Source organism: Acanthisitta chloris, unplaced genomic scaffold (genome assembly GCF_000695815.1).
Source record: "Acanthisitta chloris isolate BGI_N310 unplaced genomic scaffold, ASM69581v1 scaffold6186, whole genome shotgun sequence".
NCBI classification, from domain to species: domain Eukaryota; kingdom Metazoa; phylum Chordata; class Aves; order Passeriformes; family Acanthisittidae; genus Acanthisitta; species Acanthisitta chloris.
Window position 1 is genome coordinate 77,751 of NW_008676416.1, and position 16,369 is coordinate 94,119.

Sequence of the window (16,369 nt, forward strand, 5' to 3'; positions counted from 1 at the left end):
GCTAAAAAGAAATGTTACAGTTTAAGTGTCACTCAGATTCAGCTGGAATAAAATTCCCAGGGTGCAAAATCCAAGGGCAACAGTCTTTTTGATTACTTCCAAACACCTTGGGAAGCACAGCACACAACAGTGTGCAGATTCTGTTAAGGCAGGAAAACAGGTTCCTGTAACTCAAGTAACTCTTTGAATTGTCCAAAATTACATCAGAATCAGGACACGGGTAGCTCAAAGCCACCTTTCGCTCCTCAATTACATCACTCTCTCCTTTGCCCACTAGTGACTAGCTACCAAAATTATACCCCAATGCTTTCTTTAGATTTAAGACATAGTAGCAATAACTTCTTTTGCCAGGTGTTATCTATTTCCAGCAAATAAATAGTAAAGAAATTACTGTGATTGTAAATAGATTGCATTCAAGCAAGTTATACCTGTTATGTTTAAATCAAACTGAAGTAGATGGTATCAAAGCATTTTTTTATATTACAGGATAGCATTTGAGTGTAGAATTTGAATTGCTCTTTCTCTCTCTCAATTTTTTCACTACAGCTCTTCAGATTATGCAGTAAATGCATGTATGTCAATTACTAGTTTCTAATTAGCCTTCACAACTTTCTGTACAGCTACTAGGAAACAGAATGATGACATAACTACTGTGTTAAAAGGAGATTAGATAAATATAAATAAATTACACTTATTATATGCTCCCACCACACCAGGAGATGACTTAACAGCGAAAGGAAAAGAATCACGTTGGAATAATGAAATCAGAGAGGGAATTCAGGTCCCAGAGGCGATTCTACAGAGTTTTATGTTAATGTACACCTTGTGGGGGACCAAAAATCAACTGGAATAGTTTCCTGAAAACCGTTTCCAGCTATTTTCTCATTTAAAAAGTTCCAACTTCACTTGACCCATTAGTCATCATATTACTTACATTTATTATGTATTTTGAAATCTATTACAAAAAACCCAATGGATTCAATATGGCCTGTTTGAACTAAATCATAACATCTATAAAAGAAAACCTATGAGCAGCACTCTGAAATTTCTGCCTGAAACAATTTCTTTCTTTGTCATTTTATTACTTAGAACTCCAGATAAAAAATTTCAGGGTTATGAGCATTTTACCCTTGTTCTCCACAGCGTTCAGATTTGTATTGCGAAGATATAATTTTAATCTGTGAAATTGGGATAATGATATTACTCAAAAGGACTTTTTATTCAGTGGGCTAAGGATGAATAAGCAACACAAAAGCTCCTAGCAAGTTTCTTTAGATAAATCCCAGCTCTTACTAAAGCTGGTGGGCTTATTCTAATATATGCAATAACTTAATGTACACACAGTTACCATTTCTATGACTAATAAACTACCAGAGTATAATCTTAGTCTTAAATACCAGAAAGTAAACTCTGTGAAAATTACTTATAAGATGATCTGGACAGACTGGATAGATGGGCTGAGGCCAAGGTTATGAGGCTCAACAAGGGGAAGTGCCAAATCCTGCTCTTGGGTCACAACCACCCCATACAGCACTATAGGCTGGGGGAGGAGCAGCTGGAAAGTCATCCAGCAGATAAGAACCTGGGGGTGCAGGTTAACAGCTAAATAAACATGAGTCAGCAGTGTGCCCACATGGCCAAGAAGGTCAATGGCATCCTGGCCTATGTAAAAAATAGCGCGGTCAGCAGGACTAGGGCAATGATTGCCCCTTTGTACTTGGCACTGGTAAGGCCACAGCTTGAGTACTGTGCCCAGTTCTGAGCCCCTCACTTCAAGAAAGACACTGAGGTGCTGGAACACGTCTGGAGAAAGGTGACAGAGCTGTGTCTGAAGCACAAGTGATATGAGGAGTGGCTGAGGGAGCTGGGGGTGTTCACTCTGGAGAAGAGGAGCTCAGGGGGGACTTACTACTCTCTACGACTACCTCAAGGGGGTGGTAGCAAGGTGGTGGATGGTTTCTTATCCCAGCAAACTAGCAAGAGGACAAGAGGACATAGCCTCAAGCCGTGCCAGAGGAGGGTCAGGCTGGACAGGGTGGTTAAGCATTGGAACAGGCTGCCCAGGGAGGTGGTAGAGTCACCATCCCTGAAAGCATTCAAGAAATGACTGGATGTAGCACATAGTGCTATGGTTTAGTAGTGTTTGGTCAAAGGTTGGATTCTATCTTGGAGGTCTTTTACAACCTTAATGATTCTATGATTTATAAGACTGGGATCTTTTCACGGACTAAGAAATATTGAAGGGCTATAAAGAAAAATACATCATTTTCCAAGAATCTGTTCACTTTTCATACCCCAAATTCAGCAGTGGATGTTTTATTTCTCATAGCTAATACAGAAAAGGCTAGGTTTTTCTACTTCAGGTTGCACAAAGATCCTGCTCTCTCCTACTCGAAGAAGTCTGTAGAATATTAAACTTCTTAATATACAGTACTCCTATAGAAGAAACTTATTGTTTGTGCTAAACTCCTTGGATGATTGAATTTCCTAGTCCTAAACAGGAGAGTAGCAGATGACAACATGAAATATTTTACCACCAGTGATATTTTTTCTCTCTGAGTCATCCATCCTGATGTAGGGAGTTTAAACAGAGGAAATCTGAGGAAGGTAAAGGTAATCTTGAGCCCTGATTCTGATTTGGAGTCAGGGTGGCCCTTCAGCAACAGGGTAATGGCTGAATTGCAAAAATTAAATTTATAAAAATAGGAAAGAGACATGTAAAGAAAAGACTAGCTGTACTGTTCTCAATTGTCTCTGGTCAGGCATCAAAAGAGAGACAAATTAAAAGAAATTGAAAAGCAAGAAGAATCCAAATGAATTGTTTTTATCCTCTAATTCATCATTCCCAATTTGGATCAAGGGAAAAGGAGGAAGAAACTTGAGACACGGCTTCAGAGGCCATCTGCAGTCCATCTTGCATTCTGCTCCTGTGAGACAGATGCCAATTAGTCTGGAAGAGGTTGGTAGTCACTGCTCAGTATTTCTACCTACTGTGTCTATGTGCTGCAGCCCCATAGAAGCAGCTCTCTAAGGCCAATATGGCAAACAACAGCCTTCAGGGAGCTTAATCAACTTAAGCCATGCAGGGTGTTCCCCAGTGGTAAGAACACCTACTTCCATGACCTAATGTCACTGACATTATGTGAAGGTGACACTGGGACATTAACAGCACTGGCTAGCCAGTGTCTGGGTTTGAGATCTCAGACAAGGCTCAGAGTGATGCAATTCTAGCATTTTTTAAAAAACTGTCACAATTAAACCAAAATAAATTGTTGTAGGTTGAGAAGAGCAAAGACATCATTAATAAATGATGGAGGGTTACTGCTATTCACAAACTGCTGACTGAAATACAGTACAGAGTGTGTCAAGGACTGGGTGGCAAGGCCAAAAACTGTAATGGGGGCATTGGGAGGCACTAGCATGAAAGGAAAACCATAGCTAAGGGAAACATCAACTCTCAACAGAAAGTCAGGGAAGATGAAGTACAATACAGTAAGACGAAATAAATTGTTCCGGGTCATGGAGCACGTTTGTGGAAAAGAGAAGAACCCATAAATACTAACTCTCTATTTTGTGCTTAGCTGCTGAATAATACATCTATATTAAGACACACACACACAAAAAAAAGAAGAGGGTTTCAGAAAAGGGAGCAAATGTTTGAAATAAGTTTTAGAAGAATGCCAATACACTTAATAATCTTTCGAGATTATTCCAACTTATCCATGTGGCTTTGGTGTGCAGTTTTCATTTTCAGTACTTAGGCATTTAAGAAACTACATTTAAAATAAATGTTGTAGACTCTGCTTTTGAAAAAGTACTTTTACTCATTATTACACTGATAGATGTGTCAAATCCAAAGCAATACCTACAGGCTGGTACACCTGTTTGGAATATTTCTCTTTGCCCTCTTAATCAAATAAATATAATTTCATGGCTACAGTGTCAGTGCTTTAAAAACTTGTTTGTAAAAGAGCAAAGGGGAAAAAAACCTACTAGAAAGCTCAAAGTTTTGCAAATGACCCAGAGTTAATTAGAAAAGTCTGCACCCTGGCTAGTTCCCCTTCTCACGTGTCAGCTCTCATTAAATCAAAAAATTCTCATTTCAAAGTTAACAAACACCATGGTTAACAAAACTGTTAAACTGGGATCAAGTGGGCACATTCCTAGGTTTATATATGATGTCATGCTAAGCAGCCCACAGCTGAACTTGCAAGTAGTATGAATGATTTTTCAATATATTAAGTATCTGATCTAATGCTAATTTTCTCTCTATAGGCTAACTGTGCTGGGAACAGGTGGCCCTGCTTTCAATTACAGAGGGCTAACATGCCAGTGTGAGGCCTGGATTAGTTCACCTTCTCACAGGGAATTTGCCTCGGTTGGGAATGGATTTATTATGGCTTCACACATGGAACGGAGCTCATGTCAGCTGAGGGCAGTGATACATCATATGATTCAAATTAACCTGCTGTGGACTGTTCCGCAGGGCTGATATTGTGTATTAAAATGACGACATTTTTAAAACAGCTTGAAAGAAACCAGGACTGCTGAAGTGCAATGGTTCCAATTTGTTCCAACTAATCTATCACCTGCTGGAGATATTATTCTAGTGGGTTTCTGGTAGCTGCTATTTTCCAGGTTTCTCCAAACCACTGACCTTGGTAATAGATACAATTGTTGCCTCTGCAAACAGTGAGGGGAAAAGGCTGAGGAGAGTGCCACGGTGCAGTTTTGATCGTCACTTTTTATGCCTAAACCTAGACCCAGTGCCATGTCCCTCGTGCTGCCCATGCTGTGTGTGGAGGGACTGGCAGGAAGGAGCAACACCCCAGGTCCCCAGCTATCACTACCTTTCAGTGGAACATGAAATTTCTTAGCTTGTCTGGCTGGATTCTTCTGCAGAAATTATTTATAAAGGGCAATTATCAAGGACCTCAGTTATTTCATATGTAACCCAACACCTTCCTGAGAAACTGCTGGGGGAAGAGGACTTTGGGACAAATCACCTATGTTTTGCAGGTATATGTATTTTAAGGCAATTTCTATGATGCTGTACTTCATAAAATTGTTTTTGTATCATTTGCATGCAGAAAGACTACATAAAAAGACAGCTTTTATGGCTAGGAAAGGTGATTTAAAATCCAGAGAAAAAAATGAAAGGTAAAGAGAATAATTTTTCAAAAACTGTTAAAACAAGATGGTTCTATTTGTTCCGCACCTAATGAATTATATCTAATGCTGAAGCAATAAATAGTTTGCTTACATCTATTAGACAAGAATTAGATGTAACTACTGTATTAGTCAGTAACAGACTGAATACAAAAGAGAGAGGATTACGTAAACCGATGTAGATGGAATTTAAAAAATGTGAAATAATTAGTTACTGTAGACGGAGAAAGAATAGTCCTTTAATACATTGTGGGGTTAAAGTTGAGGTCTGTTCCCATAGGCCTGATGATGAATGCTTATTTGTCCTAGGATCCTATTACCTTAAATCTGGAAGAAATATCATTTTTCTTTAGTTGCCAAAAATGTACAAAATAATCAACTCATGTGGCACGAAGTGCATTAATGTATCCTGTTATTCTCATTTAATTAGTGGTTTCCAAGTTTAGCTACTTGCTGTAGTTTTTTGATCTCCGAGCTAATACAGACCGACAACCTGGTTTCCTGCATGGTGAAACCATAAGACTTTTCTGTGGAACACTATCTACTTATCTGCTTCAGCTGACAAACTATTTGCAAGGAATATTGGTTTTATCTAACACAGAAACACTGGGAACCACTTGCAGATTTTTTTCTGTTAGCTGTTTGACAGTGGTTTTCATCGTAAAATATGGGCATGTTTGACTGTTATATTTGAAATTTAACTTCGGCACACCAACAGTGTTTTTGGAAAGAACAATGGCATTTACAATTAAACCACTGAACTTTGAACACTTAAAATCTATACAGAAAACTGTATAGTTATCCCAGCTGCTATACCAGATTTTTGCCTGCATAGTCCCAGTTTTCAAAAAATGTGCTGACTTTTCAGGGCAGCTAATCAGCCATACCCAACAGGTAGCACCTACTAGTACATCCAGTGCATTTTAGCAATGTACTTACTGCAGTTATAACACACATATACATAAATGAATATGAAAACACACACTATGCCACTAGAAAACAGGCCACTTAGTAGCAGTATTCCTTGCCAAATATTCACCAAAAAGGAGTAACCCTCAAGGCCTGCAACATAACTGTACTCCAGCAGTGCCCTTATTTATTCAATTTATTAGCTAAGATGTATTCCATCACAGATATTGTTTGTCTGCTGACATTGCAAGAGCTCTTGGGAGTTCTGCTGAGGTTCCTGTCCTCAATGAATAATTGCCAGCTTAGTTAGGATCTGGTGGTGTAACACTTTCGCCAGGCCTGCTGACAGCCAAGCTACCTCACCCTGGAAGAAGCTGTGGTTAGGGGACTTGTCCCCCAGAAGAGTTAGTAACTCATTTTCCAGTAGCCTGCTGAGGAGCTGTCAAGCTTTCATAACTCTTTGCATGTGCTGTTCTGACGCAATCACATGCAGAATGAGCCTTCCATTACTCATCCCATGAAACCTCCATCCCCCAAGGAAGGCTTCTTGGTAAAGGTTAGTTTATTTGAAGAGGATCTCATAGTGGTAATGGCTGAGGTTAGAAAAATCTGCAAGGGAATGCAGAGCTGTTTTGTTATTACACTGGCAAAACACTTCATTAAAATTCAGAGTAATTACCATTGAGTCATGTGTAGATACTTCCAATTAGCAGCAAAAAGATGATTAAAATGTCTTGGCTAAGAAGAGATCTTGGAAGAAATCTCTGAACATTTAAATGCTTTGTGAGAATAAATAATTGAAGTTTATGATGCATTAATTTATGGTTTTTCAGCTCCCTATTTAGTCAAACACTACAGAGAGGAGACACCAGGACTGATGCAAGATATAACAGAATTGTTGAGATTGGGGTAGACACACTACTTGTGAGTATATACTCTGCAAGCTGGTACCAACTTCCATGTTCACTAGTTTAGTTAGAAGCCTGTCCTACTGACAGGACAGCATCAGGGAAACACCTTCAGGTGTGTAATAAATTAAATATAAAGGCTGTGCCAGGTAACTACAATGAGAACCATGAGAAAAGGGGAATGCATAGATGAAGGGTCTAGGAATATGGAAGTCTGCCAAACGTGTGGAGAAAGGACACAAAAGATCTGGAGAGAGAAAGATAGAAGAAAACCAAACCAGCAACAGTAAGCAAAAGGCTCCTAATAGTAGGTGTCTTTACCCTTCTTGTGCTGTTACTGATTAGAATGAAAATCTATTATTATTATCAATTAATCCCTTTTTTTTTTTTTGAATGGCAGCTGAACATGCAGTAAGTCTGAAGGTTCAAAGTCCTATTAATGGAGCCAAACAGGGATCAATGTAACAAAAGCTCTGCATCGTCAAGTGGTTAAAAAAAATCTTCTCTTAAAATAATGCTTTTAAGACAGCATGGAAAACCAAAAAAAGGGGCAATGATGAGGTTCTTCACATACTTTATTCTTTCCTTGATACTCCTACTTGTGTGCAAAAAATGTTTTTTCAAGCTACTCAACCACAATTTTTATAGTCAGGGAGCAAATATGTGTGTCTCATTCACAGGTTGTGCAATCTGATGTCCTGGGCTCTGATATGCAGAAGGGATTACTGCTTCATCCAAAGACTATATGAACTGTGTTTCCTACATTGAATTCTATACTTCTAAATACCTTGGAAAACTAAATTGTCTGTTTTAAATTGATAATCTTAATATAATGAGAAAACATTTAACACTCCTGTGCCTCAGCTGCCTTCTGTGAAATGGTGAGGGCGAAGTATTCCATCCTCCATGCGAGGATTGTGCAAGTGAATGAGTATTTCTGTAGTGCTCAGATCCTATAGCAGTAAGCAATGCAGAGGAAATCAGTAATTCTGCTGTAGATCCAGGTTTAGATAGCACGCTGTAAGACTGTGTGAACAGGTAGCTGAATGAACAGGAAAACTCAGTGCTGAAGTGCTGCTCACTAAATGACTGACAACAGCTCACTCTGTCCTGAACAAAGAAGGAATATTCAGGGTAAAAAATGCTAAATAATTCAATAAATTGTAACAAGTATGCACATAAGAAATGAATTATGATGGCACAGGCAAATGTATTTTCTAATTTTAAATATAATGTCAATAGCTAGTAATGTAGCTGTAAATACATAATTCCCAAAATAGAGAATGGATGACATACTTCAACTTGCACGACTTTCTGACATTCTAGGAGCGAAACTTCAAGGCACATTATATTACGTAAATGCCAACAAACCTTTGTACTGCACCACGTATATTAAGTAAAGACACACAGTATCAGCACTTTAGATGATAGGAATTTCCAATGCCAGGTATCCAAACTTCAAAGAACCCAGGAGAAGGCAGCGTATACAAATCTTCAGAAACATTTAAAAAGCCACCTTTTCTAAACAGAGCTGCAATAAAATGTCAGTTGTTCTAGGACTTGAAGCAGGTAGGTTTCATTCCACTGGAAATTTTACAAGCTCAGCTTTCCTGAGTAGCGAAATTTCTAAATTATCTTGGGAAAAAAATTAATAACTTAACCTTAAACCTGTGACTGGTCCCAGATTGTCCACTCCTCCCATTCAATTCAGGCTAATTGCTGGAGGAAAATTTCACATCCATTAGCAAGAAATACAATGCTTTTCTGATCATCTAATACTACTGAATCATAGAATGGTTAGCGTTGGAACGGACCTTAAAGATCATCTACTTCCAACCCCCCTGCCATGGGCAGAGACACATCACATTCAGGGCCCATCCAATCTGGTCTTAGACACTTCCAGGGATGGAGCATCAGCAACTTCTCTGGGCAACCTGTTCCAGTGCCTCACCACCCTCACAATAAAGAATTACTTGCTAACATCTAATCTAAACCTGCTCTCTTTTAATTTGAAGCCATTCCCCCTTGTCCTGTCATTATCTGCCTGTATAAGAAGACCTTCTCCCTCCTTTACATATGCATGTCTACAAACCAGCTAGAATAGAAAAGAGAGATTAAAGTGCAATGCTTACCTGGCCCATTAAGGAAGTCTTTAATTTGCACAGTGATAAGAGGAGGTGGAATACCACTTTTAGCATCTACCTCTCCTGCTACTGTCTGCAGCCAAATCTTGCAATAATCCAGAGCTTCTGGTAGAGTCTTCCCAGGATCTGCAGATGAAAATCATTGCAGCCATTAATGATATTCCAGGAATATGATACATACCAAAATGCTACACACAGAATTGATTAAACAAAATTTGAAAGTTTAAAAAGTAACATGGTAAACAATATGCCTAATACAACTGGTATACATAACAGACAGATGCATGTGCAGAATAATGAACACATACATGGGCAAGAGGAAAAATTTTAATTACACAAAATTTAGTATAGCAGCAAAAATACCAAGTAAAATATGTCAGTTACCACAAGATGACTTTAAACAGCGCACAATTTTAGCTTTCATTAATAATTAATTAATGACACTTAAGCAGTCCTTACAAGAGTATCTCTGTTAAAAATCTGCTACTTCTAGATGGTATCGCCATTGCGAGGTAGAGAAAATAATGAAAAGATAAATTATAATGGCAAAAAGACCAGAATGCTATGAGATCTCAGAAACAGAGCATGACAACAGCGCAGTTATATCATTCCCTCTGGAGTTTCACTCAATAACTAATCAGTAGCTATTATTGCATACCACCTTATATTGTGCTCCTTTGATCAGTCTATAATATTACAATAGTACATTAAAATCAAATCCCTCCAAGTGCTATTCTTGACTTCATTTTCTGCAGACTGCAAATGGCAAAAACAGTAGTGTAAAAAGGCTTTTTAATCTTTAGGGCCTCATGACCTTCATTATAAGAGTCTTCAATTCTGGCACTACAGGTCATAAATTCCAAATAACCAATCATTCTTTATTATCAAGGCTGCTATGTTAATTATTGAATGCCTGTCTCATCCTTAGGAATTTAATAATTTATTTATGCTATTCTCCCACTTTTTCAGTCAATTAAAACCTGCTATAATTTCTTTGAGTTTTACTGATTAATTCCTTTCAAGAACAGCATTTACATACTGTTATAGTCAACATATGGTATTGTGGTATCACAGTCATATGTGGGCTGGGTATATAAAGTCAGCTTTGGAATTTGTGTTTCTTGACCTTATCATGTGATTCATATAAAACTTGGCACATATGAACCCTTATGTGATTTCAAAGAACCTACTGAAACCAATTGATCATGACTTTAGATCTATATGGAAAAGATCAAAAGTTAGCACATTCTTCTGTTTTTATTTGATCAATTTTCAGGCAATGACTTTACAGCAGTATTTGTACTATATGGCATATACATTACAGCCTTTCCTTCCCTTTATTCCTGCTATACATTTATAAAGTCAGCTCTCAACAGTTATTTAAGAGCTGTCACTGCACAGAACAGATCTGTATATTTTCCACGTGAATTTCTACATTTTTAGGGTTCTTAACCCTTTCCTTTAATTACAGTAACCAGAATGGTGTGACACACTCCCTTTCCTACAGTAACTGCTTTAGGGAATATCTTGTTGTGTCTGGAGTTTGTCTAGTATACTGAAAATAATAATAACAGCATCTTTACTTCACACAAAAGTACGTATCTTCACAGATTTGTAGATGTTCTGAACAAGGTTATAATTTGTGTCTTGAGTCTATAAATATCTTGTTTTGTGCTAGTAGATCATCATAAACAACTAATGTGCAAATTTTTTCAGAATATATAGTGTAAAGCATTGTAAAAATTACTGAACATTGTTCAATGAACATCACTGAATCAAACTGACCTCTAAATTACTGTTCCTTCAGAACTATTAATATAAAGATTTATGTGTACCAATATGGGGCAAAAGGTTGCAATGTGCCATTATTTTGTCTCATTTCTGAAAGATATCACATACTGCATATAGCAACCTGTATCATCCACCAGCTTTTCAAAAAACCCACTAAATTTAGCTGAACATTTCTTTTGAAGGATACATTTGGAAGTAGTCTTATTATCCTAAGATGTATTTACGTTATAATATACCTAATAATTATTTCAAAGTTGTAGGTCTTTAAAGACGAAAATATCTCTGATGAAAAGAACTTACATAGCAGAAAATCCTTGCATGACATAATACATTAACTATACAAACACTGCCCTCAGGGCACCGGGAACTGCAGCATGTAAGCACAGACTTATTTTTGAAATAAAGGAACCATGGGACTCTTAGGAGATTGTTTTGCTCTGTCATGTCTCCAAGGAGCACAGCACCATCACCTCTTCATTACGTGGGGTACTGCAGGACTGGGACACATGAATAATGATAAGGACTCCAGAATTTACATATTAGGAACACAACACGAAGAAACCTCAGTACACAAAATGAGCCTGAGTCCAAGACAATAGATTACCTTTAATCCAGCACTGGTCTTACTGAGTTCAAGCATTTTCTTTGTCAAGTTCAAGTGAAACTGAGCTAATTCTGAAGTAGGAGTGTTGCATTGATACAATTTTGCATCTGAGGTAATAATCCCAGAGGGCCATGCAGAGAACTGGTTTGAGTGCTTCCAAGCCCATGGCATACGGTTAATTTTGAACCTGGGTAATGGACTTGACTGTACAGCCAAATATGCCAGATATGGATCAATAAATAAGCTTTTATGTAATGATAACAAAATTAAAATCCTGAGGTTTCAAAGATGACTATGCTGGTGTATATCAAAAACTTGAGGGGAGTTTCAAATATCTGCATATGGCAAATACACTTACAATAAGGTCAAACGACTGAAGTATGTGTATCTTGACTAAAATACTTTCTAAGGCAGAAAACAGCATGTGAGTTTTCATAGGATCAAGGATCAGGAAAGGAATAAAACAATATCAATCAATCCTTATGCCAAGGGCATAGGAAACGTCAGAGAAGCAATTAAATGAGAAAGAGAAATTTTAGGATGAAAAGTGAGGAGTTCCTGATGAGGAGAGCTGTTAGAAAAAGGACTCTTGTCCCTCAAGGAAATGATGGAAGCGTTCAGAATGTTTAAAAACACTTGACAGAACACTATAAAATATACAATAGGGAACAATTATGTATCAGCAGGGAACTGGTCTGAATAATGTACTATAATAGGTCATTTCCATTTCCATTTTCTATGATTCTCCCAAAAATCAACACTTAAATTTGCAGTTATTTGTACAAAGAAAATGCTGGAGAAAACCCAAGGGATGCATACATAAGTAAAAGGAGAGGCTAGAATTACTCTACAGCAAGCCAAGACAGAGAAAAGAAAGGCCTGAGAAGTGAGGAGCAGCGAAGACGGCCAGAAATTCTATCCTCTACACCATGTGAAAAATTTGTCTGTGGCAGCAAAAGAAAAATGGTGAGACAGCTATCACAGATTGACAACCAAGACTGTAATTTAAAATCTGTAAGACATAGAAGCTGAGGCCTTCAATAGGTCCACATTTACCTTTTCCTCCCCCCTTTCAAAATAAAAAAATCCAAACCAAACCAAACAAAAAAAACACCCCAAAACCCAACTCTGGCTATTTTTGAATTCACCCAAACATCCAAAGCTACTTTTAGCCTTGCTAAGATCCAGACACCAGCTCCAAACTTCAGTTTATGAAGTATCTTCCTAAACTTGATTTGGGTTTGCAATCTTTTGATTTCACCTGTTATTCCCTTCATCTTCTGTTAAATGAAGACAGCAAACCCCAAACTTCTGAGGAGAGAGGGGAGTAAGGCGAAAGGGGAGGAGGAAACCAGGAGAAATTTCACATCTTGAAGATTTGCATTCTCCAAAATGTGCTTTCGTTCCTGCTTGTAGCCAGCTCAGGGGTGCAGCCCCCAGCAGCCCCAGGCAGGGGACAGGGCTACACAGTGTGTGTGCCCAACAGAGGCTTGGGCTGTTCAGCTGGAGCTGTACCCAGCTCAAATGAGCTCTGCAAAGTGCTTTTATTTCAATGCATGAATCATACTTTTGTCTGCAGTCAATTTTAAAAGCCAGTACGATGCTGCAATCATCTCTGCATTTCAAACTCCGAAGTGGAACGTTTAGTATTGTTTGAAAAAATGGTTTCCACTGGAATTTAAAGAACACAAGCGGAAAAACATTTCTACTAGCATACTCATGAGTGCTGTGTCAGGAAGTTCAAAAATGAGCACTAATAGTAACCTGAGGAATGCACATTCCCAGGCCAACTTAGCTTTATGCAAGGGGGCTGCACCCCCCCATCCATGGATGCAGATGTACTGGACAATAAATACACTCAGAGGGGAACAGGTGACACTCCAGCAGAACTCCCTCAATGCTATCCTAGGAAACAGCCTAAAATCCTCTCTCTGTCCTGTAGGAAGCACAGGCTGACAGAGAGGCAGTGAATCAGACTTCCTGCCAGCGCCAGCCTGCGTCGCTCTTCATGTGAAAGCCTGGAAAAGGAAAGCTTGGGCTTTCCATTAGATCAGAGGTTACATGTGGTCTTAGCTACTGCATCTGCTCTTCATGGACCCCCTGCCATCAAAGGCGTGGGTGTCAAATAAAATAAAATAAAATAAAAATCAAGAATAATTCTGGATGGCCTCACAATGCCTGTTTTTTTGCAAATGCATCATTGGCAGAAGTTGAAGAAATTCCACGCATAACAGATATTTACTGAGAAATTTCTCTCCCTTGAAACAACCAAGCAGCACAACCTCCTCTTTGAAAGTAAATAAACAAACAAATAGAAAAAAGATTTTTCAAGAATGCCCAGAGCACAATGGTCAGGAAATGAGGCAATTTTGTATCTGGATTACATTACCTGAAACAAAGCAAATAAAGATTTAAAAAAAATATTTATAAAAGCAGCTTATGAGATTACATTAAAAACAATTGCACCCACTTTTATTTAAGTGGAAATGGCCAAAGCTCTGTTTGCAAAAACTAACAGTTAGCAGATGCCTTTTTGTTAAATGTAGGATGAGCACTGAATAAAAACGGGTCATGTTACAGTATCTTTCAGTCTATTTATAAAGAATCTTACAAGTAAACTCAGGGAGCAACCAGTCTTTTTAATGGCACTTATTAAAGAGTGAAAACTTACTCCATTAGTTCGTTCACTCTGATTTGATGTGCCTGTACCTGGCAGTAGCGTAACTGCAACCAAGCTGTGCAATTACAAAACATAAATGAAGCAGTTTAGCACAACCACAATAAAACCAAACTAACATTTCAATAACTGAGTAAGCCTCCTCCTCCTCCAAAGTGACTTACCAGTGGACTTGACTGGGGAGAAGGACTGAAGAAGCATAGCCACCAGGTCTTTAGGTCCCAGGCAGGCAAATGCTGCCACTGGCCTGATGGAAATCTGCTGCTACTAACTGTTAATTAATACACTAAGAATACTTAACTTTTAAATAGCCTATTTCCTACTACTTAGTTCTTAAGTTCTTATTTCTTTCATGTTTCAGAAAGTAAGCTAAAAACAACACAGTTAGTGACAGAAGAGCCAAGTTCAAGAATGAAGTTTTGTTTCAGCAACTGTGCAATATCTCACAAAAAAATGTGATAGGTTAACATCCAAGATCCTGAATTTTATGCACTATTCAGAACTAATAACAAAACCCTTACCCCGAATAAAATATATATAGCTTCATAACAGTACAAAATCCTTCATTTCTAAACAATATTTAAAGCAGTAAACTGTCATGAAGCAGTAAACTTAATTCTGTCACCAGCCCAGGACTAACTCTTTAAAATTCATGTTGGTGCAGTTTTAAAGGATAATTTCCCTGTTTTCTTCAAAGGGTCATAAAACAGACCGTCATGAAACTACCTCTTAGGAACATTTCTAAATTATAGACAATTTTTGTAGACTTGCAGCTAAACAACATATTTCTTAGAAATACACTAACGAGAGGTGAGGGATGGAAAGCACAACTAGATCCAGACTATTACCAGCTTTTCTCTACCCTGAAGTTTTTTTTCTGGAACAAATGTCAACTAAAAAATAAGACCTTCCTAATTTCACGACAGAGTTAAGTATTTTCTTCTGCCTTGCAAAAATTCGAGAGTTATTTCAGAACTGTAGATTTTTTCTTTTAGAAAAGCTGTAAGAAATTATAGCATAGTATTTCACAAGACCTAAATCTACTGCTGTTGAGCTAACAGCAGTCATGTCTTCAGAATATCAATTGCATTGATACATTTTTTCCAAATGCTTTAAAACATTCCTAAGATACTCTTCTGCAGTGTATATAATGCATAGATATACACAGAATGATTTGAAATGGCAGTCTTTATTAGCATGTTTTGAATATAATGTATATATTTCTAATATAGCTTAACTATGTAAGCTTAACCATATTAGCATAAGTAATGAGAACCCACCCCCCTAGAACTACCAATAAAACTTTATAACAAACAACTTATTCTTCCGTTTGCCTAGACAAGTCTCTGCTTTCAGGCTGTGATGAAATTTGTGATGTTATAGGCCTGAAATTCTGAGATGCTGCTGTGCTGTTTCCTATCTTCGTCACAAGATGGAATGCACACAATGTTTTCACCAGGCCTATGGTTTGGTTGGTTGCCTTTTTGTTGTTTGTTTGTATGTTTTTTTAAGGGAGAATGTGATCTATCAGTTCTTATAATCTAGTTTAAAATATTTTTTATGTTTAGCATATGTCCTCCTCCCCATTCTATGTTAAATAATGGAGAGCTTGTTGCATGCATCATGTACAAACAAGAGCAGTGTTCTAGAAAGGTTAACTGGAAATATTGTTTAGCAACATTCACTGTAAATTAAACATCACTTACGCCCTCTTCCCACTCTCCAGTCCCTGACATAGAGAGAAAACCAGGAATATAGTGCATACCCATTGTAGAGAAACTAAGCTAATTCTTTCAAATAAATTTCATTTTGTTCATTTGGATAATACATCTCTTTCAGACAAATCTGTCAGCAAATAGTCAAAATGTCAAGAAAAGTTGGTGTGATTGATGAAATTGACTGCAGCAGTGCAGAAAATGCCACCAAGAGCTCCTGATTCTTTATTATATGATATGCAACATATAGGGTGTGTGTAATATGTATACACGTACACACATATGTATAACACATATAGTTCATGGCTCTTTTCCCTCAAATACATGTGTTAGAAATGAAAAATAGATATTTCCAAAACTAACATGTTACTACAGCAGTATGACGACATTAATCCTGAAGTATGCAATTACAAGCACAGCAGGTCTTCCTAAACAAGAGGCAATGAAAACTA

The 16,369-nt window shown here is 37.7% G+C and overlaps 1 protein-coding gene across 1 annotated transcript in view; it reads right to left on the minus strand.

Annotated features, from left to right (window-relative positions):
- Positions 1–16,369, minus strand: part of LOC103803559 (vacuolar protein sorting-associated protein 13B-like) — a gene marked incomplete at both ends in the record, with an annotated part of 219,153 nt that overhangs the window by 76,155 nt on the left and 126,629 nt on the right. Inside the window, one exon of the mRNA XM_009076124.1 lies at positions 9,119–9,256. Within this exon, the coding sequence (XP_009074372.1) occupies positions 9,119–9,256 (138 nt within the window). The remainder of the gene's footprint in view (positions 1–9,118; positions 9,257–16,369) is intronic.